A 22,967-nucleotide genomic window follows, 5' to 3' on the forward strand; every position below is an offset into this window, starting at 1 on the left:
AAGGTTTCCAAGTTTAATTTACCTGACGGAAAAAAAAAATACTTTTTTTCGTTATAAAGTAAAATTTTAATGTTTCCAACTAAGACTATTATGTTTAGGAACTTATTGATGCCTGTTTACGCGTAAAGTTTAGGTAGAGTTCGCAAATTTACGAAGAATTGAGTTTTTATTTTAAATCCGTTTGTTAGCGATAGTGATTGAGGCCAAAGCCCAATGACTTCTTACAATGTGTTTACCCACGCAATACTTATCAGAGTTCGCGAAATATTGCGTTTATTGCAGTAGTTAATAGTAAGCATTTTTCTCACGTTTGACGCAGTTTAGCACCGGGATTACGTATTTGCTTAAACATGACGCTATCAAGCAAGTCTAAGCAATTGCTGCTGCAACCTAAAGTTTTACGTTTGGGAGTTATTCTCAATTGACAAACGTCACGGGTTTTCGTTACTTAAAAGATGTATTGCATGCTTAGCCAAGTGTTGTGCGCTATAGTTAACCGACTTCACATCACATGATTTGAAATTTCTATGTAGTGACACTCAGTTCAAACGTTTAGGCATAAGCAAGTTTGTTATGACATTTAAAAAAATATGGTTGCATTATTTATGTCATTTACGAAGATCTTACGAATAACCGGTGAATATTGTATTTAACCTGCGCCAGGTATTTCGTCCAGTAATGTATATATGTAGTGAGTGACGTAATTAGTCATAATTTACATTAGAAAGGTGACAAGCGAGAATTTGAAGATAATATAATAAACAGTATGGCAGAATGCTGGCGACTTGGCGACTATGTCGGCCGAAGAATCAGAAAGAAAACCGAAGGAATTGTCCAAAAAAAAATTTAATAATTTTTTTTTTTTGAATGATCGACTTTCCAATTAATTTTTTTTATAAATGTTAATATGTAGGAACATTATGCACTAAAATTGGCAGGAAATAATTTTTTGTGGCATTCTGAAAAAAAGTACGAATCACATTGTTTAGCAGGGAAAAGCCAGTGTTGGGCAAATGTTTATTAGTTCAAAAAGTAATAAATTTCGATAGAACTGTTGTGTATTTGCAGTTATACTTGATTTGGCAAATACTTCTTGAGTTGAAACAGTAATCATGAAAGTCGCGATTACTGTTAAATAGACAGGTATGATATCGCATGGGCAAAACGAGAATGTACTATATGCCATGTTGTTCCATCTAAGGCTTAAACTATATTTTGGGCTGTTTTAATAACGTGAACGCAAAAAATTATCGCGATTCGCGCGACTCTCTCAACTGTATCTGTTCAGCCAAAAGGTATATTATGCATACTATGGCATGTTGCACTTCACTATGTGACTCTAATTTCGGCAAACAATTTCTACTAATTTGGATTATATAACACACCGTTATTTTATTAAAAATTTCTCCCAGTTTAAAAGAAAAAAAATTATCCCAATTTTAAGATTTATTTTCTCGCTTTTCAAATCTTTCTCAATAAATCTTAAAAAAGCTGCATGTGTGCACATAAGTTCGCCCCAAAACATCGTATCTATGTAGCAGTGTTAGAGTAAGAAAAGCAGCCTTGTGCACCCCCAGTCCCCCGGGCTGTACCAGCATACCCAATATGTATTTCTTCGTGTCACAAAACATTTTGCGCTTGCGGCGCAAATTTTTCCTAATTCATTTAGTTCTTAATAATCTTGTTCATCGCCTAAACATGGCAAGGTTGATACATTTCTTTGACGAACACATCATTTAAGTTTAAGGGACCGAAGACTTTAGGCCAAAAATGCTTGTCACCAGAAGGCTGGCAAGATTCCGCCAGCCTGATAATAAATATGTATTCTAAGTTTATTCCGCAAAATCTAGCTTATTTTATTGTAATTTAGGCTTTTCTATGTTTTTTCGCTGCAACTATACATTGGGTGACTTTATAAATTGCGTCACTAGACCAATTGTGTGTCAAGATTTATTAGGCCAATAAATATTTGAATGTTTGTGGGAATATCAACACAACAAAGTTTCACCTTTGAAGTTCGTGTGTAGGTTAGTCGTGAAAAGTTGTGATGGGAATTAACATAAACCGTTGTTATTAAAAGTACAAAAAAACCTCGGTTAACTGTTTAACCCAGTGGTTCTTAACCTTTTTTGTACTGCGCCCTCCCAATGGTAATTGTCATTTGCCTTTGCGCCCCTTTTAGATATTGAATAATTATCATACTAAAAGCAATTTGTTATTTTGTGTGAGAGAACATAAAATACAAAAGTTGATTCCTAATATAAAAAAATTGCTCATGCTCGATATATTGGTTTTCATCAAGCTGATTTTGACAAACTTGTTGTGAGGGCATAACCTTCGCAGTTGTAAGGCTGCAAATACACCACGTCAAATTGTCACCCGTAGCGCGAGATTAAACATTTGTTCTTGTGCTTTATTTATTGTTGTTACTTACGCCAAGTCCAAGTTCTCTCAGTTTCGATCTGATCACCTCCTCGCCTTCCTCAGTGAAGCCACAACCACCGACCCCCAACTTCTCGATGTTTGGGAGGACGCGAGAAAGCTCAAGAGCTCCTTCGTCCCCGATGCGGTTATCACTCAGATACAGCACCTTGATCTGAAACAACAAATTGATGAGCGAGGTTAGATTTTGAAAGTGAGCCACAAATGGCGTCAAGGCACCAAATAGCTCCAGGTGTTCAGCACCTTAATGTCGGATGTTCAGCACCTTAATGTCGGATTTCATCAATCACAGAAAATAAAGGGCAACTAACTGATAATTTTTTCAATTTTTTAGATATGGCAGTGAATGTTAATACATCGGGGAAAGAGAAGTGGAATATGATTCAAAACAAAATAAATGTTCAAACAACCAAGTAGATAGTTTAAATATGATGAATGTGAAGTGACATACCGAGTGGTTATAATATGTTACAGACAAAAACAGGTTTTGTGTGGCCACGTAAAAATAACCACTGTTGTATGATATTTGTTTTATCAGTTTGGAGGCTTTGGCAAATTATAATGTTTGTGTTTGTTGCAAACTTAAATGGCCTCGAAAGATCACAATTTGACAACAGCAAGATTTTCTTACTGTGTTCCCCACCTAAGCATTTAAGCAAATACTTTTTATATTGAGACATAAAACTTCAGCAACTGCGAAGTTCCTATTTTTCTTGAGGTCAACGAAGGCCTAATTGAAATCATAGTGTGTAATTTATAAAAAAAAAAAAAGAAACAAATTTTTCAAAAGAACAAACTTAAATTAAAGAAAAATACTTTTTTGTTAAATGCATTTATAATTCATTTCAGTTTGACATTTGTTGAACTGAAAACAGCAGGTTTAAGTCCACTTTGATTTATGAACTCATCAAGTAATTGGCCGCCCGAAAAAACGCTGACGCCACACAACATGGCTACATATAAAGCAGCACAGTTAATGTTAAATAAAAACTAACCAATATTCTACTTTAAACATCCCTATACTGCCGGGGCAAAAAACGTGTCTGAAAAATGAGTTACAAAACGTTACAAGAAAGTTTTACAGTCATAACAACTGGCAATTGATAAAAGTGGTGACATTTTGGTTTTGCAATACCTAGCAAGAGAGTTGTGCCCGTAGCCAGCCTAAAATGTTTGTGTGGTGAAATATTTTGAACTAGTGAGAGTATTTGGTTTGGTGCACCGCCTATCGATGCAGAAAAAAACAAGACACGCTGAGTAGGTAAAAGTTGAGGCTGAAGCTGGTACCTCACAGCGATAAATCGACTGTATATAAAACATAAACATATAACTATTTACTACAAATCCGTAATGGCACTACGATTAAAATTCCATTATTCGCTTCCCGCCAGCCGAGGCTCGTTACAATTTGATCGCTTTTTCCAGTCCAGTGTATCAACTGCCGTATCGAAGACAAATAAATATGAAAGCTCAAACCGTTTCGAGCAACAACTGACTGAGTTTTAGCGCAATACTCAAAACCATTCAGATAGCAGAAACAAAATAACTAAAAATATTAAAGCTACATTACTAAAAGTACAGCAAACATAATAACTATATCGTCTGGACGTAACAGTCTATGACAATTGAAGGTGTGGCGTGCATGTGATTGTTGTGGAACTGTTCATAAATGCTACCAACAAATTAATTATTAGGAGTACAATATTTATCTTTTTCGGGGGAAGGGTTTTAGGTCTTTTGTCTTGGCCCCTGTCACCCCCTGGCTACGCCTATGCCCGTGGCCCCCCAATTACCGCTCCGTGACCGAAAACCCTGGGTTAGTTACAAAAATATTTTAATTAGTTAATGCAGTATTTATAAACTTCGCAGAATTAAGATATTAAAGTTGTTACCCTTGGGCTCACGGCAGTGGGTACATATTATTGGTGATTTGACCCATTGGTTAATTATTATTATTTATTTAGGACGGTCTATTTACTGGTGCGATGGTTTACCACAGCTGACACTTTGTGGGTGAATCGGTCGACACAAAACACATTTACAATTAAGGGTACTAAAGCGGTGGAGGTAAAGTAGCCAACATAACAACATGTCACACATTTTTCGTCACGTTTGTTTGGCTAAGGTACAGTTTAAATTATTACCTGCATGCTGAAGGTGCAGTAGCTAAAGTCAGAAATATAACATTAAAAAAATAAAACAAAACAAAATTTTAAGAAATTTCATTGGAAAGGTAAAGTAGCAAAACGTTTCAATGTTTGATTTAATGTGACATAAGTGTAGGTACAGTTTAAAATCACTAACCATGTATATTAAAGGCGCAGTAGCAAAACACAAATATTTATTATCTTTGATAAAAATTAACAATATAATCATGCCAAATTATAAATTTATTATTTTTGTTAAATTTTCCAAATTTGCTTGTTCGGCAACTGTAGCAAAAAATGGATTTATTGCTTGAATAAATTAACAAATATTTTTATTGAATGAGCTATTTACTCGGCTAATAAAGTTTTTTTTAAATAATGTTTAATGACTAATGAGTGTATGTGTACTCAAGCTAGCCGAAAACAAAAAAACACATTTTATTTTTACTTTTTGCTAAATTGTAAATGGAACATTTCTATTAAATTTAACGAACTTGTTTGTTTGGCTACTGTACCTCTGACTGCTTATCGAGAATCAACTTTCAAACAACCTACTTTGCAATCTTTGTTCTTGATGGCGTCGGTGAGTGGACTGATGTCTGTGATGCCACATTTCTCCAACTTCAACCCCTCCAACTTGTGAACAATCTCCGACAAACTTTTCACTCCGGCGTTTTGGATTTGGTTGCCGCCGAGGTTAAGCTCCTTCAACTAATTCATAGAAACATAACGTCATGAGTTTAAATATTTCTTTTCAATGTTTCGTTGAAATAAATTATTTTGAACAAAAAGCGAAACAAAATCTCAAATAATTTTGGACGAAAATATACAAGTGGCAAAAACACCGCAAAAAGTCTTATTGTTTGACTTAAGGTGACGTCAGGGAAGGTACAGTTTAAATTATTACCCGCATATGTATTAGATATTTGAATCAATTACCTATTGTTTTTAATAATGCAGTAGTTATAAACTTAAGCTGTTTACCCGACTAAAAAGTAGTTTAAAGTAATGTTTAATCACTAATGGGTGAGGGTGTATATGTTCGCAAGCAAGCCAAAAAAATATTTTACTTTTATTTCGAAAAAAAAAAAAATTCTCTTAAGTTTATAACGAAACAAATTTCAAGTCATTTTGGCCGAAAATTTAAGGTAAAGTAGCAAAACATAGCAATGTTTGATTTACTGCAGAGGTGTGCATGTTAAAGAAAACACAAATGTTGGTGCGCGGCACGTTTTATTGCGGTATCGATATTTTAAGCAGAATGTAAACCGCGGTCACGTTTGAACTCGTAATAATGACTCTTTGTCCCGTTTTAAAAACATCGCCATTGCTGCAGTGGTAAATAGTTGAGGTTTATTTTTTAACTTAAACGTTGTTAATTAAAAAAAATGTTTAACCCAGTCGTTGACGCCAAGTTTATTGGACTTGTGATGTACCCAGCCATAAAAAAAATATCTTTTTTGTATTTATTTAATTGTTTGTATTCGAAAATTATAAGCAATTACTGCAGTTGTTCGGTAACAATAAGTTCAATTGCAAATGTTCCATAATATTATTTGTAAGCAGTGTTTTTTAAGATGTTTTGAGGGACCGAAACGTCCCACTGAACAATGCGGTATTTAAAAATATCGCATACTTGTGCTACAGCCGAGAATTAGCAATTAGTCTACGCAAGAATGTTGTTGCGATCTCTTAAGCTCATGTCGGTCAACCAAGCCAAAGCTTAAAAAATAACTGTCTGTAAATATTTTATATCGCAATTATGTTTAGATACGAAACGAAACCATTGCGGACGCCCTTGGAAAATAGAAACGACCCACTATGGGCGTCACGCAACACAGAACCTCTGGTGCATATGGTTAACTTTGTAAATGGTTTAGTTGTAAATTTACAATTATTTTGTCATTATTTGCGGTTCAGCCATATAACTGAACAAGTCAGCAAAAATTTTGTGTGGAAAAAGTAATTTATGCGCTACTAAAAAGATTTTCTGTAGGAACTGACAGCTTCGTATCAGCCACAGCGATTGCAAGCTTCCCAAGATGGCCTTCATTTGACAAAGTAGAAATTCGAAGTAACTGGTTATGGAATAACTACAGTTTTAAGTTTGATAATTTTTCATATTTTGCAGTATTTGGAGATAAAGAAGTGCAAATGATCTGTACACACTATTCCACATTCGTAAGCGCTGGAATAGATAGTGTTAGCGTGGCAGGAAAATGGCAGCTGCTAAAGATGCATTTATGCAGACGGTATCAGCGTCAATCTAAAATTATAATCTATTTTAGTAATTGCAGTATTTTATTTAGATTCAAGGAATCGGTCGCGAAACTATCTTGGGATGAGGTTGGTAGTTCATTTGGTGACGATTACAGCAACATTTTTGCTCTTATTGATTCACTGCTTTGTTTGCCGGCTAGTTCTTCCGAAAACGAGCGTGGATTCAGCAACATGAAATTGACGAAAACTTGTTTGAGGAACCGTCTAGCCCAGTGGTTCTCAAAAGGAGCCACTTGGCTCACTTTGGGGGAATTGAAAATTTTTGGGAGGAAAACTATAAGACTTAAATTAAAGTATACGTGAAGACTAAATGCTGCTTTAACTGTGACGCCATAAGGAGTCTGTCTGGTTTACAATATCAATATTGTTTCGTCACAGTAAGTAAAGTCTAGTAGCACCAGGTGTCTGTTTCACACTGTTTAAGCAAACACTTCTTTTATTTCCCACTGTATATTGATTGCTTGACATTTGCAAAACGCGGAGAATTTCGTGCATAACTGAAGTATTGTGAATATTCCTTTTTTGATTTTTGTCGGGGAGGAATTAACGGTGTTTGAGTCTTTAAGGGAGGAATATGAAAAAAACTTGGAGGAACCGTCTAGCCACTGATACGATGAACGACTTGACGGTGGTGCAAATGTGCTCCGCTAATCTTACACAATTCGACCCACAACCAGCCATTAACGTGTGGCTAAATAGAGCTAAACGCCGCAGAAAAGTAGCACAAAAAGAATCGCCATCAAGATCTGTCGTCGTTGACGCTGATTGCAGCTCGGATGAATACGACAAGGACAGTGATTGTGACCAAGCTACAATCGACAATGTCCTTTTTTTAAATGTTTGTAACATTTTTAAAGTGTGAAAATAAATTAGTAGGTGCTTGAAGGCTTGGTTTTAATTGAGGGTCGGTGTTTAAGTACAGGTTGTTTACGCTCTACTGTTTGTAAGGATTCTCCCGCATATAATCAAAGAGTGAATTTTACCGAATTAAATATTTAGACCGCAAGTTTCCAAGAAATAGGCATATTAAACATATTTACTGCAAAACATTTAGCTTATTTCGCGGCCTTTTTAATTTTAATTTGGCAAGTCGGCCTACATGTTTTTGTGAACTTTGTTTTTAATTTACTTTTTCAAATAATAGTTAGACGTAGAATGAATATCAATGTGTATTTACTCTGGACTGCAAAATATCCGTGCAAAGTCCAAACTACACCAACAAAAGTTGATTCACGTCAATTTATTGTTCCTCTCTATTTGTTACAAACTGTTGTTACTTTCTGTCAAGGGCTGTTCCTATTATTTGTCCTGAAATTTTATGAGGTACTTCAATTCACTGTCCAAACTCGGCTAATAAAGTTGTTTAATGTTTAATAACTAATAGGTGTATGTGCACCTAAGATAACCTAAAAAAACACATTTTATTTTTACTTTTTGCTAAATTTTAAATGGAACAGTTCTATTAAATTTCACGAACTTGTCTGTTTGGCTACTGTACCTCTGACTGCTTATCGAGAATCAACTTTAAAAACAACCTACTTTGCAATCTTTGTTCTTGATGGCGTCGGTGAGTGGACTGATGTCTGTGATGCCGCAATCCCTCAACCCCAACTTCTCCAACTTGTGAACAATCTCCGACAAACTTTTCACTCCGGCGTTTTGGATTTGGTTGCGGCTGAGGTTAAGCTCCTTCAACTAATTCATAGAAACATAACATCGTGAGTTTAAATATTTCCATTCAATGTTTCGTTGAAATAAATTATTTTGTACAAAAAGCGAAACAAAATCTCAAGTAATTTTGGACGAAAATATACAAGTAGCAAAATATCGCAAAAAGTTTTATTGTTTGACTTAAGGTGATGTCAGGGAAGGTACAGTTTAAATTATTACCCGCATATTTATTAGATATTTGAATCAATTACCAAATGTTTTTAATAATGCAGTAGTTATAAACTTAAGCTATTTCCCCGACTAAAACGTAGTTTAAAGTAATGTTTAATCACTAATGGGTGAGGGTGTATATGTTCGCAAGCAAGCCAAAAAAATATTTTTACTTTTATTTCGAAAAAAAAAAAAAATTCTCTTAAGTTTATACCGAAACAAATTTCAAGTAATTTTGACCGAAAATTTAAGGTAAAGTAGCAAAACATAGCAATGTTTGACTGCAGAGGTGTGCATGTTAAAGAAAACACAAGTGTTGGCGGCCGTACGTTGATACAAATTTTGTCAACTCAATAAAAGTTGGTTTGTGAAACTGACCTAACAGTACACATGTTTTTAAATATAGTCCTAATGTGTCAAGTCTCTAATAAACCTCTTGCCATTTTGAAACCTTTTTTTAGCTTCGCGCGATTAACGTTAATCAGTTGCAAATGCAAAGGCGTTCACTTTGGGTCGCGACAATCTTTAAATTTATGTATAGGGGCGTATTTTTGTTACGATTTATGGTTTGCATAAGCACACAAAAGAAATGTGAAATCGCTGCCTCTGGTTTTTATTTCAGCGCTAGTATTGTCACACAATATTTTTTGTCAATGTTTATTATAACGTCACACAGGTCCAGGATTGGGCTTGTACCTTTAAGACAGTGGTCGGCAAACTGTGGCCCGATGTGGAACTTTTTGCAATTTTTAGTGGCCACGAGTTATTTTTTAATATTTCGGTCATATCATGTAGTTGTTGGGCCGCTTAATAACCGAACATTCATTGTACTGTATTATATTACGGGTGGTTAAGAGTTTTTGTTTTGGCCCATTGTTGCATCACAGGGCAACCAGGCCATCCCCCACCAGTGCTGATTGACACCCACTCGCCCGACTGTGGCTTCGGCGAGAAATGTAATTAGTTGGTGTAGGACAACTTGTGTTAAACACCACTACTAAGCGAAATATTACTTAGCGCCAGTTATTTCCTTTAACACTAAGGTGCAAATACATTCAACACTACACAAATAATAAGGTTAATCGAAGTCACGTTCGAAGCTCGTAATAATGACTCTTTGTCCCGTTTTAAAAACATCGCCATTGCTGCAGTGGTAAATAGTTGTGAGGTTTATTTTTTAACCTAAACGTTGTTAATTAAAAAAAAATGTTTAACCCAGTCGTTGACGCCTTTGAAAAAGTTTATTGGACTTGCGATGTACCCAACTATAAGAATTTTACTTTTTTGTGTTTATTGAATTGTTTGTATTCGAAAATTACAATAATTCTGCAGTTTTTGGTAACAATAAGTTCAATTGCAAATGTCTTATAATAATATTTTTAAGCAGCGTTTTTTAAGATGTTTTCAGTGAGCGCAACGGTCCAATGAAGTTTAGATACGAAACGAAACCATTGCGGACGCCCTTGGAAAATAGAAACGACCCACTATGGGCGTCACGCAGCACAGAACCTCTGGTGCATATGGTTAACTTTGTAAATGGTTTAGTTGTAAATTTACAATTGTTTTGTCATTATTTGCTGTTCAGTCAGTAACTATAGTGTTGTTAGGCAAAATGCGGTGTTTTGTTTGTGGCGCTAAGCAACCTGCGGTCAAATGTCTCAAGCAAAAAACACCAGAATACGAAAAAAAGAGAGCGCGAGGATTTTTAGAAAAATGGAAAACAGTCAGGCCATAGAGCATTTTGACAAAATAAAACATTGATCGACTTCAAAAATATTTATTGATGAGTGCAAATCTTTTAAGTGAGTCGATTGCTTGTCACGAGCAAAGTGAAGTCCATGCATTAGCTCGTTCGTGTTATGAAGGGCAAAAATCACCAGCGACAGCTCCTGCTCTAATAGCATTCAATCAGCTTAATGAGCAATACAGCAAAAGAATGGGCAAGTTATGGAGAAACGCTCACGCTATTGCTAAGCACAGAAGACCGATCTGCCATTACTGTTGGTTGTGTGAACTAGGACAGCAGCATAACGGAACAGACATCCGTCCATGTCCGCTATAGCGTTAGGGGCTTGGTGCAAACTAAGTTTGTCGCGTTCGGAAGCCCAGAGAGTCCAAATGCTGTAGGTATTTATGATAGTATTTTAAAACCCCTTTTAGAAGTGGGTATGAGCAAGGAAGAGATTACGTCAAGGTTAGTTGGCTTTGGCGGTGATGGAGCTAATGTAATGGTAGGAAAGAAGAGGCTTTCAGCCTTATTAAAGGGTTTGCAGCCTAGCGTTGTAGTTGTCCACTGCTTTGCACATCGTTTGCAGCTTTCCCTCAAAGACGCTATAAAACAGAACAAGCTATACGAAAGTGTTCTGTTAATGGGGCTATACTATCTTTACCATAACAGCCCGTAACACCTTAGACGGGCTTTTGAGGGCCTCAACCAATGTGCCTTAATGCCCACGAGAGTGTGTGGCACAAGATGGGTGGGTCATACTCTGCTATCAATCAAGAATGTTATACGAGGGTACAGCGCAATCCGCGCTCAACTTGGAGATCTTACAGCAAAGGAAAGGGTAAAGGAAATTATTCTTCGGTAAATTTGACGGGTGATGTAAAAAACAGAGCGGTAGGTTATTTACGGCCGATGAAGAGATCTGATGTTATGTCTTTATAGCATTTACTTGCCGATGTGCTAACCCCGATTCATTGGTTATCGCTGTGTCTACAGTCTGACCAGGTAACCCTGGCTGATGTGAGGGGAAAGTTTGATATAACATTAGATGTTCTTCGCATTCTTGAAGAAAGGTAGTTTTCTACAACAAACGTATACTTCAGTTTACATCGATAATTCCCAAGACTGCATTTTTTAAGTTAGTAAATTCATATTCTAGAAATGGTGTTAATCTAAACAAATATTACGAAGAAGTTAATTTCGAGAAAACATTTAATGGGGAAGAAATGCGTGACATGCCGATTACTGAACAAGTCTGCAAATCTCAAAAGTCCTTAGTTGAAAAAGTAATTTATGCGCTACAAAAAAGATTTTTTGTTGGAACTGACAGCTTCGTATCAGCCACAGCGATTGCAAGCTTCCCAAGATGGCCTTCGTTTGACAAAGAAGAAATTAGAAGGAACTGGTTATGGAATAACTACAGTTTTAGTTTTGATTATTTCTCATATGTTGCAGTATTTGGAGATAAAGAAGTGCAAATGATCTGTACACACTATTCCACATTGCTCGTAAGCGCTGGAATATATAGTGTTAGCGTGGCAGGAAAATGGCAGCTGCTAAAGATGCATTTATGCAGACGGTATCAGCGTCAATTCAAAATTATAATATATTTTAGTAATTGCAGTATTTTATTTAGATTCAAGGAATCGGTCGCGAAACTATCTTGGGATGAGGTTGGTCGTTCCTTTGGTAACGATTACAGCAACATTTTTGTTCTTATTGATTTACTGCTTTGTTTGCCGGCTAGTTCTTTCGAAAACGAGCGTGGATTCAGCAACATGAAATTGACGAAAACTTGTTTGAGGAACCGTCTAGCCCAGTGGTTCTCAAAAGGAGCCACTTGGCTCACTTTGGGGGGAATTTAAAATTTTTGGGAGGAAAACTATAAGACTTAAATTAAAGTATACGTGAAGACAAAATGCTGCTTTAACTGTGACGCCATAAGGAGTCTGTCTGGTTTACAATATCTATATTGTTTTGTCACAGTAAGTAAAGTCTAGTAGCACCAGTGGGGGTTCGGACCCCCCCCCCCCTTTTCGGAAGTGACATTAACGTTTTTTGTTCGTTTTTGTCAGGGTTTACCTCACTGTCCGAAGCTGCGTGTTTTTTTTCAGTGTAATTGGGTCACACGTCTTGCTCATAGGCGCCGAACGTGGGTGTGCAGAGCGTTTTTTGACGCCCTGGATTTCTTGCAGGGTGTCAAAACGCCCTGAAATTCGACCAGGTTTCATGTGCAATTAGTGTGCAACTCCATTTCTGTAAACACTATATTACAGCTAGCGCAATGTACACCGCTAGTAGCACAATCGTGGTTCACTAACAGTATGCGCGACTTTCCTGAATTACATGGGGAGAAGTACCATCTGCGAAAGTGTTCGTTCGCACCTAATAAACTGAAGCGCTGAAAGTACGAAATACCAGGTCGCGCTAACGTAGGTCAAGCTTAAGCTGATAAGAAATTTGTGTTTAGTGAAAAATCTTCTGTCATAAAAGATGCGTCAAGCCAATTACCGAGGCTAAAATATACAAGTGCTAACCTATTTCCTAAATTTTAAACGCCGAATAACACACAATGCTTCGTCTAGAGCAGGGGTTCCCAACCTGTGGTACGTGAAGGTTGTTCAGGTGGTACGCGAGTAGTTTTTCGTTTTTAAAAACCTGGATTCACAACTTTTATATTTTGTTTATTTGTTGTTTTACAAAAAAAATCCTGAAGCCTATTCATTGTTACGTCACTATCCCCGTTGTTTTGTACCATTATACGATCTTCGAATTACAGGTCATGTCAATAAGTAGCACAGTTGCTTTAAAAAGCCGTACAACGCTGTTTTAGAAAAGAAACTGAGAAAAAATCGAGTTGCGAATTTCGAGGCTGCTTATGTTTAATATAGTTTCTCGAATTTTGGGAGAATATTTGCTACTTATTACCGCCTATTGGCTGTGTTTAGTCAGAACTGTGTTTAGTCAGCCTATTTGGCTGTGTTTAGTCAGAACTGTGTTTAGTCAGCCTATTTGGCTGTGTTTAGTCAGAACTGTGTTTAGTCAGCCTATTGGGCGGTGTTTAGTCAGAACAGTATGATATAGTTGAAGAAGATCCACCTTCTCCACAAACTGTGTTTTGTCAATTTTAACAACAAAACTACGTAAACATTTAGCGTTTCGCGCGAACTACGAATTACTTCTTTTTGCGCAACACTAATTGGGGGGAATTCAGACATTTTTGCGCCAATTTTGAATGTTATTTGCAGTAAATAGCCTTCGCATTGTGTGTCATAACACTTTTTAAAACACGATTACCGCAGTATGTCTGTCAAAATCAGCTCGATGTAAACCAATATATCGAGCACGAGCAACTTTTGTGTGTCTCCCAAATTAAAGTCTAGCCAATACAAACCAAATGAACGCAATTTATTTCGCTCTTCGCGACACGAAGAGTTAACTTTTACAGAAAAAACACGGGACAATTACCAAAGGGGCGCAGCAGAAAAATAGTTAAGAACCACTGTTCTAAAAAAAGTGGTACGCGTGGCAGTACAGAGTGCCCCAAGTGGTACGAGATCGTAAAAAGGTTGGGAACCCCTGGTCTAGAGTCATAATTCCTAGTGTTCAATATGCTGAGACGTTTGGTCACTCAAATCGATAAATAGACGTAATATTCCGAACAAAGCTTTTCAACGCCAAACTTATATAAAAATTAAAAAAACACTGCTTGTGTGGTCGACCGTAAACACGGAATGCTTTTTTTCTTTCACCTTTCGTTCAGGTTGGCTGATTAGCAAAAATGTATTCCACAATTGACCACCCTAAGTTAAGCCTTTCTTCTTTTCTCGCTAAAAACGTCGAGTTAGGGTAATGTTTAACACTGTTCGCTGTCTGCGATAGTATTCGATGTTGGTGTAACAACGGAATTTTTGTAACCAACGCAATTCCCTTGAAAAGGTAGTCTAACTGTGTTTGTTTAAAGTCGCCTTTTTTATGTAATGATTAGGGCCATTTTTATTTTAACCTAAAAAAAAAAATTTTTAACTTTATTTTTATCAAATTTTAACTTTATTTTAACCTAACGAAATTGCAAAATGTCAGGCTATTCCTAAAAATTCAAACTGTTGATCTTCGAAAAGACCACGTTTATGAAGAGGAAGTGTTTTGTAACAACCAATGAAAAAAAATGGACAATTTGCGATAAAAGTTACTGCAGATCCAAGTGGTCATTTTGACATTTTGCCTGCTTTTACGGGTTAATATGGTTTAATTGTGTCGCAGTTCCTGATTTACAATGCTTCCACGACGATATTTACATAAACTACTCTCAAGAAACACAAAAACTTTGTCAAAAGCCATAATTTGACAAATTTTGACTTTATTAAAAAATTTTACTTTTATTGCAAATTTTAACTTTATTTTAACCTATAAACTTCTTAGAAACAGTCCCCTAGGTGCTGAAAACAACTTTATTCTTTGATTCGTGGACAGACGAGGTCCTTAAAAATTTTTAACTTTATTGACTTTTGCGGGCCCTAGTAATGATAGTTGCCGCAAAATTATTTTCATATCCAAAGACCACGTGCTTGGTGTGCAATTGACACAACTTATTTCTCTAAACCGCAGCTTGTATTTAGCTAACTTGACACACTGCTCGGCGCAGATGTGGCATATTTCAACCCGGAAAAACGATATTCGTTTTGCAGGATGCGAAAGACGTGCTTGTAATTTAGCGTGGTCCCTTACATGAAACTAAACTTGGGAAACTGCACTGCTGATAGTCGAATTATGATTCTTCCAAAATCAATCACACATACTTACCGTCTTGGTCTAGTTTCTCGCCTGAAGTAAACGATTGCACACTGAGCTGTTTCGACGCACGTGTTCGCTTTACGTCTTAAAGGTTCGCTTGGCTGGACGTTTATTGGCTGTGTCTGGTTGTATGAGTCGTTCTCTTTACTATTTTATAACCTCATTCCCGTCACTATTTTATGACGTCATTAGTGATTAAGCAGACAAAAATTAGGGGAAAGTTGAAATTTCGGGATTCACCTTTTCAAAGACTGTTTCAAAAGACGCCCTGGGATTTCGAAAGTTCGGCGCCTATTGTCTTGCTAATGGAAACCCAAATCAAACGCAAAACGCCGTTTTTCGTTTCTTGTTTGGTCGACCGTGAACGCAGAATATTTTTTCTCTTTCGCCTTTTGTTATTCGTTCGGGTTGGCTAATCAACAAGTGTGTGTTCGACAATTAATAACGTCAATCAAGCGTTCTTTGTAATTCATCGGGCCCGCTGCCTCTTTAACAAACTATACACGAGTCCATTTTAAATACTTTTTGACTATTTTAACTACGTAAGTGCGAAAAATTTTAGCGCTTCGCGCGAATTTGCTTTTTACGTTTTGATGTTGTCTATTGATATAGATTAGCGCTTCTCTATCCTTGCGCCGTGGAAGGCTGCCAAGTGCGTCGCGGACAAACGGAAAACGTATTCAAAAATATTGGACACATATTTTTTAACATTTCTTTTATTTTTATTTTCGACAATGTAATAAAAACTTGCAAGAAATTTTTAAAAATGCCGTTTTCCCTCCAAAAAAATCGCGATCGCTTCGCTCGCCAGGTCTACACCTAGTTTAAAAGGTTGAAAACACTGAACTAGATTAACTATTGAAGTGGCGTTTTTGCAGACGTCGCGCTAATCAAATAACACCGGGGAAAAGCGATCTTCGTTTAGTATTGCAGGTGGCGAAAGACGTGCTTTTAATTTAGCGTAGTCCCGTAAATCGATTTACCAAAATCGATCACATATATTTCTCCTGAAGTTAACGATTGCACACTAAGCGGTCTCGCAGCTGGTGTTTCGTGCTTAATTAGCACTACAAAATTATCACTGGTTGCTAATTACGTCGACTGTAAATTATAACATTCGTTATTAATTTAGCGCTTTTGTTCTTAAATGTAGGGCTAGGAATTAGGTTTTCGCATTTCGGTACATGTATAATGACGTAATATTTTTGTGCGCTCTGGTGTTCGCCGTTAATTGGACTCTAGACATGTTTTTTCCTGTCTCTAAACATTTCTGCAAATCTCACGATCATTTATCGCTTGTTTTCCGCCGCGGTTTAACTTCTCACGAAAAGGTCCGCCCAATGTTATCTTTCCACGAAACGGCCGCCCTGTAAGGCGGGCCTGGGGTTTCCGGGAGCGCGTCGGTTCCCGTGAGAAGGAGTTTTGTTTAAGCGTATATTACGAGCGGCTGACCGCCTACAGCGCAGTAGACGTCTGGGTGTAGCCTTGTGAAATTAGCGAGTAAAACTTTAAGTGTCATTATGCTCTGTCTGTCGGTTTTTTGTAAGTAATTGTGTGTGTCTAAGTGTCATTATTGTTTGTGGTGTGGTAATATTCTACTCTTGCAACCAATACATCTGTACATTGGGTTTTCTTGTTGTGGTCTTTAATATAAGTTCTCTATGGTAGGTTATCTAATGCCCGAAAATAAGGACTCACTAGCGACTTTACAGAAGGCCTAGGTAATTTTCTAGAATTACTAGTTAAAGTCGTAACACTGGCGCCTGGCAGGATTGTCGGCGACGCACGTGTGTATTTTGCGTCTAAAAGTTTGCTTTTGCTTGACGTTAATTGGCTGTTTCTGATGATTTTTTTATTGTTTATGACGTCATTACAATCGATGATTTATGACGTCATATCTGTCACTATTTTATGACGTCATTAACGTCAGACGAAAAAACGAGGTATTCCCGAAGTTGAAAATTCGGGACCCCCCCCGTTTTGGATTTCTGGATACGCCCCTGGCTCGGAAGAATACGACAAGGACAGTGATTGTGACCAAGCTACAATTGACAAATGTTGAAATGAAAAGCGCTCTCATTAGCTCGTGTAGCTGTCATATCAGCTTGTAAATATTGTCAGTGTTATTTTTTCACTAAAGATTGTAAAAAAAATATATTTAAGGAATTGTTACACTCTTTACATCGATGTTTTATCGCTTTTATCTTCACTTGATTTTTACACTGATGATGGCATGAGTTATTGCTGAAACGTCTGTAAATTACGAAATGTCGATTTTATCGAATATTATGGCCTTGACATTTGTATTAAAATTACTAAAAAACCCGTGTATTGTATTCCAAATGTTTACATTGTTTTAAGCGTGAACTGCTTCATGGTTCATTAATTTGTTTATCCATGCTTGGAAATAAACGACCAGACTTTTATGAAAACTAATGTTTACGCATAGAAACCACAAGACAGGTTAGCGATAACCCAAGAAATGACCGCGCTAGGACCGAAATTTGCAGACGGCTTGCCAACAAATTTGGCGAGTGGTATTTCGGCAGGCGGGCGAGTGCTGATTGATAGCCGCTCGCCCTTAAATTTAATGAGCACCAAAGCGCTATGCATACTTTCGCATGTTGCGCCGCGGTGATTCATGAACTCTATAATAGCAATTTATGTTAAATCACACTATTAATGGCGTTATTGCAAGGAAAATTCGAATGCTGTAAAACGATGGGAAACATATTGTGGCGATCTATTCTGATCCTAACAAAGGTATACTTGCTGTCGTAGGGCCACAAATACTTAATATTTCCGTTATTTAGCAGTTAAACTTTAACTGGTAGTTTTCATTATCACATCATAGACCTCTCTTGTGACGTTAGGGAACATATTTTATGTTTATATTTGTTAAACGTGAATAGGGGGCACAAAGTGTTGTTTTATTGTTGTTGGTCTTAATACTATAGTATTATAGAGAATCCGGCTTTAAATATTGTTACTTTATAAGTCTTATTGTGTGTTTCCGCTCTTACTCACTGGGCGGTGCTCACATGTTATTTTATTGGCGCGATGGTGGGTGAAGTAGCAAATTTGGGTATTATAAATAACTTTATTCCTCTTCAAGAATTTTCTGTGATTGAACAAATTTTTTATTCTAATTTCCCATATGAATTAACAACTCAAACTTGTACTAATAGGAACGAAATAACTTTGATGGGTTAGTTCAGTGGTTCTCAACCTTTTATGCTTCGTGGCCCCCTTTGAAAGGCTCTCAACCCTCGTGCCTCCCTGCTTAAAAATAACTAGCATTGTATTTACTGGTTTTTACTTCTCCAGGTTAATAACAAATATACCCATTAACCAACAAATAAAGACACTTAGTTGCTCAAAAATTTAATAAATCAGTTATTTTAGTTTTAGTTAACTAATTAGTCATTACAAAGCTGGTTCCTGCCAAGGTATTTTTTATATTTGGCTCTATTTTGTACTCAGCCAAGCGAGTGATTTATGGATTTTTTACTTTTTTTACATGCATAACCTAGCTGAATATTGGCCTAAAATTGAACTTAAGTCGTACGTTTTGCTATGGACTGTTTCTTTTGCAAGGGAATTTGAAATCTCTGCACCTGGCATTGCACGTTAGGTCTCGACCAACGGCATTTGACCGACAATTAATATTATCGGCAAGTAATTGGCCGCCCGAAAAAACGCTGACGCCGCACTACATGGCTACATATAAAGCAGCACAGTTAATGTTTCGCCACAGCGACAGACCTTTATCCAGACTTGGACAACTAGATTTATTTTAGCTTTTTAAAATTAGATTGTTTTGAGTTTTTTTAAATTAGATTAGAATTAGAATTACCGAATTCCTAAAAAATCAAATTTCAACTAGAATTTGAACTAGAATCACATTTAGTTTTTACAACCAATTTAATTTAATCACAATTTATTCTTATAAGAACGTGAATGGTAAATAAGTGTGTGCTAATTTTGATGCCTTTTTATGCTTTATAGCCTGTAAAAATTACATACAACTCGTTCCAACCAAAGAGTTTTAATTGAAATTCTGTGTTTCAACTGAGTGACTAAGAATGCCGTTGGACAAAGTAGCAGTTTATGAAAAATCCGAATTAGATTAGAACTAGAATTAGAGCACACAGGCAATTCATAAATTAGATTAGAATTAGAATTAGCCGCATTTTGCTCTAATTCAATAAATTAGAAAACTAGAATTATCTAGTTGTCCAAGTCTGCCTTTATCTAAACTTGCCACCCACGTTCGTAGGATAAGGCGTAACTTTCTGCGATAAACAAACAAAAATTAACCGATATTCTACTTTAAACATCCCTATACTGACGGGTCAAAAAACGTGTCTGAAAAATGAGTTACAAAACGTGATAAGAAAGTTTTACAGTCATAATAACTGGCAATTTTGGTTTTGCAATACCTAGCTACATTTTGGTTTTGCAATACCTAGCTAGAGAGTTGTGCCCGTAGCCAGCCTAAAATGTTTTGTGTGGTCAAATATTTTGAACTAGTGAGAGTATTTGGTTTGGTGCACCGCCTATCGATGCAGAAAAAAACAAGACACGCTGAGTAGGTAATAAGTTGACACTAGAACTGTTACCTCACAGCGATAAATCGACTGTATATAAAACATAAACAAATAACTATTTACTACGAATCCGTAATGACACTACGATTAAAAGTCCATTAGTCGCTTCCCGCCAGCGAGGCTCGTTACAACTTCGCTTTTTCCAGTCTAGTGTATCAACTGCCGTATCGAAGACAAATAAATATGAAAGCTCAAACCGTTTTGAGCAGCAACTGACTGAGTTTTAGCGCAAGCAAACGTAATAACTATATCGTCTGTGACGTAACAGTGCATGACAATTGAAGGTGTGGCGTGCCTGTGATTGTTGTGGAACTGTTCATAAATGCTACCAACAAATTAATTATTAGGAGTACCATATTTATCTTTTTCGGGGGGAGGGTTTTAGGTCTTTTTTCTTGGCCCCTGTCACCCCCTGGCTACGCCTATGCCCGTGGCCCCCCAATTACCGCTCCGTGGCCGAAAACCCTGGGTTAGTTACAAAAATATTTGAATTATTTAATGCAGTAGTTATAAACTTCACAGCATTAAGATTTTAAAGTTGTTACCCTTGGGCTACACGGCAGTGGATACATATTATTGGTGAATTTGACTCATTAGTTAATTATTATTATTTACTTAGGACGGTCTATTTATTTAGTGAAATGGTTTACCACAGCTAATACTTTGTGGGTGAATCGGTCGACACAAAACACATTTACAATTAAGGGCACTAAAGTGGTGGAGGTAAAGTAGCAAACATAATAACATGCCACACATTTTTCGTCATGTTTGTTTGGCTAAGGTACAGTTTAAATTATTACCTGCATGCTGAAGGTGCAGTAGCTAAAGTCAGAAATATAACATTAAAAAAATAAAACAAAACAAAATTTTAAGAAATTTCGTTGGAAAGGTAAAGTAGCAAAACGTTTCAATGTTTGATTTAAAGTGACATAAGTGTAGGTACAGTTTAAAATCATTACCCACGTATCAAAGGTGCAGTAGCAAAACACGACTATATACAATCTTTGATAAAAATTAACAATATAATCATGCCAAATTATAAATTTATTATTTTTGGAAAATTTTCCAATTTGCTTGTTCGGCAACTGTAGCAAAAAATGGATTTATTGTTTGAATGAATTAACAAATATTTTTATGGAATAAGCTATTAACTCGGCTAATGAAGTTGTTTGAAATAATAAGGTTTAATAACTAATGGGTGTATGTGCACCTAAGATAACCTACAAAAAACACATTTTATTTTTACTTTTGGCTAAATTTTAAATGGAACAGTTCTATTAAATTTCACGAACTTGCTTGTTTGGCTACTGTACCTCTGACTGCTTATCAAGAATCAACTTTAAAAACAACCTACTTTGCAATCTTTGCTCTTGATGGCGTCGGTGAGTGGACTGATGTCTGTGATGCCACATTTGTCCAACCACAACACCTCCACATTGTGAACAATCTCCGACAAACTTTCTACTCTTGCAACCAATACATCTGTACATTGGGTTTTCTTGTTGTGGTCTTTAATATAAGTATAACGAAAGGCGAAAGAGAAAAAATATCCTGCGTTCACGGTCGATCAAACGAGAAACGAAAAACGGCGTTTTGCGTTTGATTTTGGTTTCCATTAGCAAGACCATAGGCGCCGAACTTTCGAAATCCCAGGGCGTCTTTTGAAACAGTCTTTGAAAAGGGGAATCCCGAAATTTCAACTTAGGGAATTCCCCTAATTTTTGTCTGCTTAATCACTAATGACGTCATAAAATAGTGACGGGAATGACGGTATAAAATAGTAAAGAGAACGACTCATACAACCAGACACAGCCAATAAACGTCCAGCAAAAGCGAACCTTTAAGACGTAAAGCGAACACGTGCGTCGAAACAGCTCAGTGTGCAATCGTTTACTTCAGGCGAGAAACTAGACCAAGACGGTAAGTATGTGGGATTGATTTTGGAAGAATCATAATTCGACTATCAGCAGTGCAGTTTCCCAAGTTTAGTTTCATGTAAGGGACCACGCTAAATTACAAGCAAAACGAAATAATATCGTTTTTCCGGGTTAAAATATGCCACATCTGCGCCGAGCAGTGTGTCAAGTTAGCTAAATACAAGCTGCGGTTTAGAGAAAATAAGTTGTGTCAATTGCCCACCAAGCACGTGGTCTTTGGATATAATAATAATTTTGCGGCAACTATCATTACATAAAAAAGGCGACTTTAAACAAACACAGTTAGACTACCTTTTCAAGGGAATTGCGTTAGTTACAAAAATTCCGTTGTTACACCAACATCGAATACTATCGCAGACAGCGAACAGTGTTAAACAGTACCCTAACTCGACGTTTTTAGCGAGAAAAGAAAAAAGGCTTAACTTAGGGTGGCCAATTGTGGAATACATTTTTGCTAATCAGCCAACCTGAACGAAAGGTGAAAGAAAAAAGGCATTCCGTGTTTACGGTCGACCACACAAGCAGTGTTTTTTTTAATTTTTATATAAGTTTGGCGTTGAAAAGCTTTGTTCGGAATATTACGTCTATTTATCGATTTGAGTGACCAAACGTCTCAGCATATTGAACACTAGGAATTATGACTCTAGACCAGGGGTTCCCAACCTTTTTACGATCTCGTACCACTTGGGGCACTCTGTACTGCCACGCGTACCACTTTTTTTAGAACAGTGGTTCTTACCTATTTTTCTGCTGCGCCCCTTTGGTAATTGTCCCGTGTTTTTTCTGTAAAAGTTACTCTTCGTGGCGCGAAGAGCGAAATAAATTGCGTTCATTTGGTTTGTATTGGCTAAACTTTAATTTGGAAGACACACAAAAGTTGCTCGTGCTCGATATATTGGTTTACATCGAGCTGATTTTGACAGACATATTGCAGTAATCGTGTTTTAAAAAGTGTTATGACACACAATGCGAAGGCTATTTACTGCAAATAACATTCAAAATTGGCGCAAAAATGTCTGAGTTCCCCCCAATTAGTGTTGCGCAAAAAGAAGTAATTCGTAGTTCGCGCGAAACGCTAAATGTTTACGTAGTTTTGTTGTTAAAATTGACAAAACACAGTTTGTGGAGAAGGTGGATCTTCTTCAACTAT

At 36.7% G+C, this 22,967-nt stretch overlaps 1 protein-coding gene across 1 annotated transcript; it reads right to left on the reverse strand.

The window, feature by feature from the left end:
• Positions 1-2,297: 2,297 nt before the first annotated feature.
• Positions 2,298-21,389, reverse strand: LOC146166359 (ribonuclease inhibitor-like; the record flags this gene model as incomplete). The annotated part of the gene is made up of 5 exons (XM_083381020.1): positions 2,298-2,351; positions 2,435-2,596; positions 5,145-5,300; positions 8,409-8,564; positions 21,235-21,389. Coding segments are annotated over 5 exons (683 nt in total), but the record flags the coding sequence as incomplete, so codon positions are not given.
• Between the last annotated feature and the right edge of the window lie 1,578 nt (positions 21,390-22,967).

This window comes from Ascidiella aspersa, chromosome 2, assembly GCF_963924565.1.
Source record: "Ascidiella aspersa chromosome 2, kaAscAspe10.2, whole genome shotgun sequence".
In the NCBI taxonomy this organism is placed as follows: Eukaryota; Metazoa; Chordata; class Ascidiacea; order Phlebobranchia; family Ascidiidae; genus Ascidiella; species Ascidiella aspersa.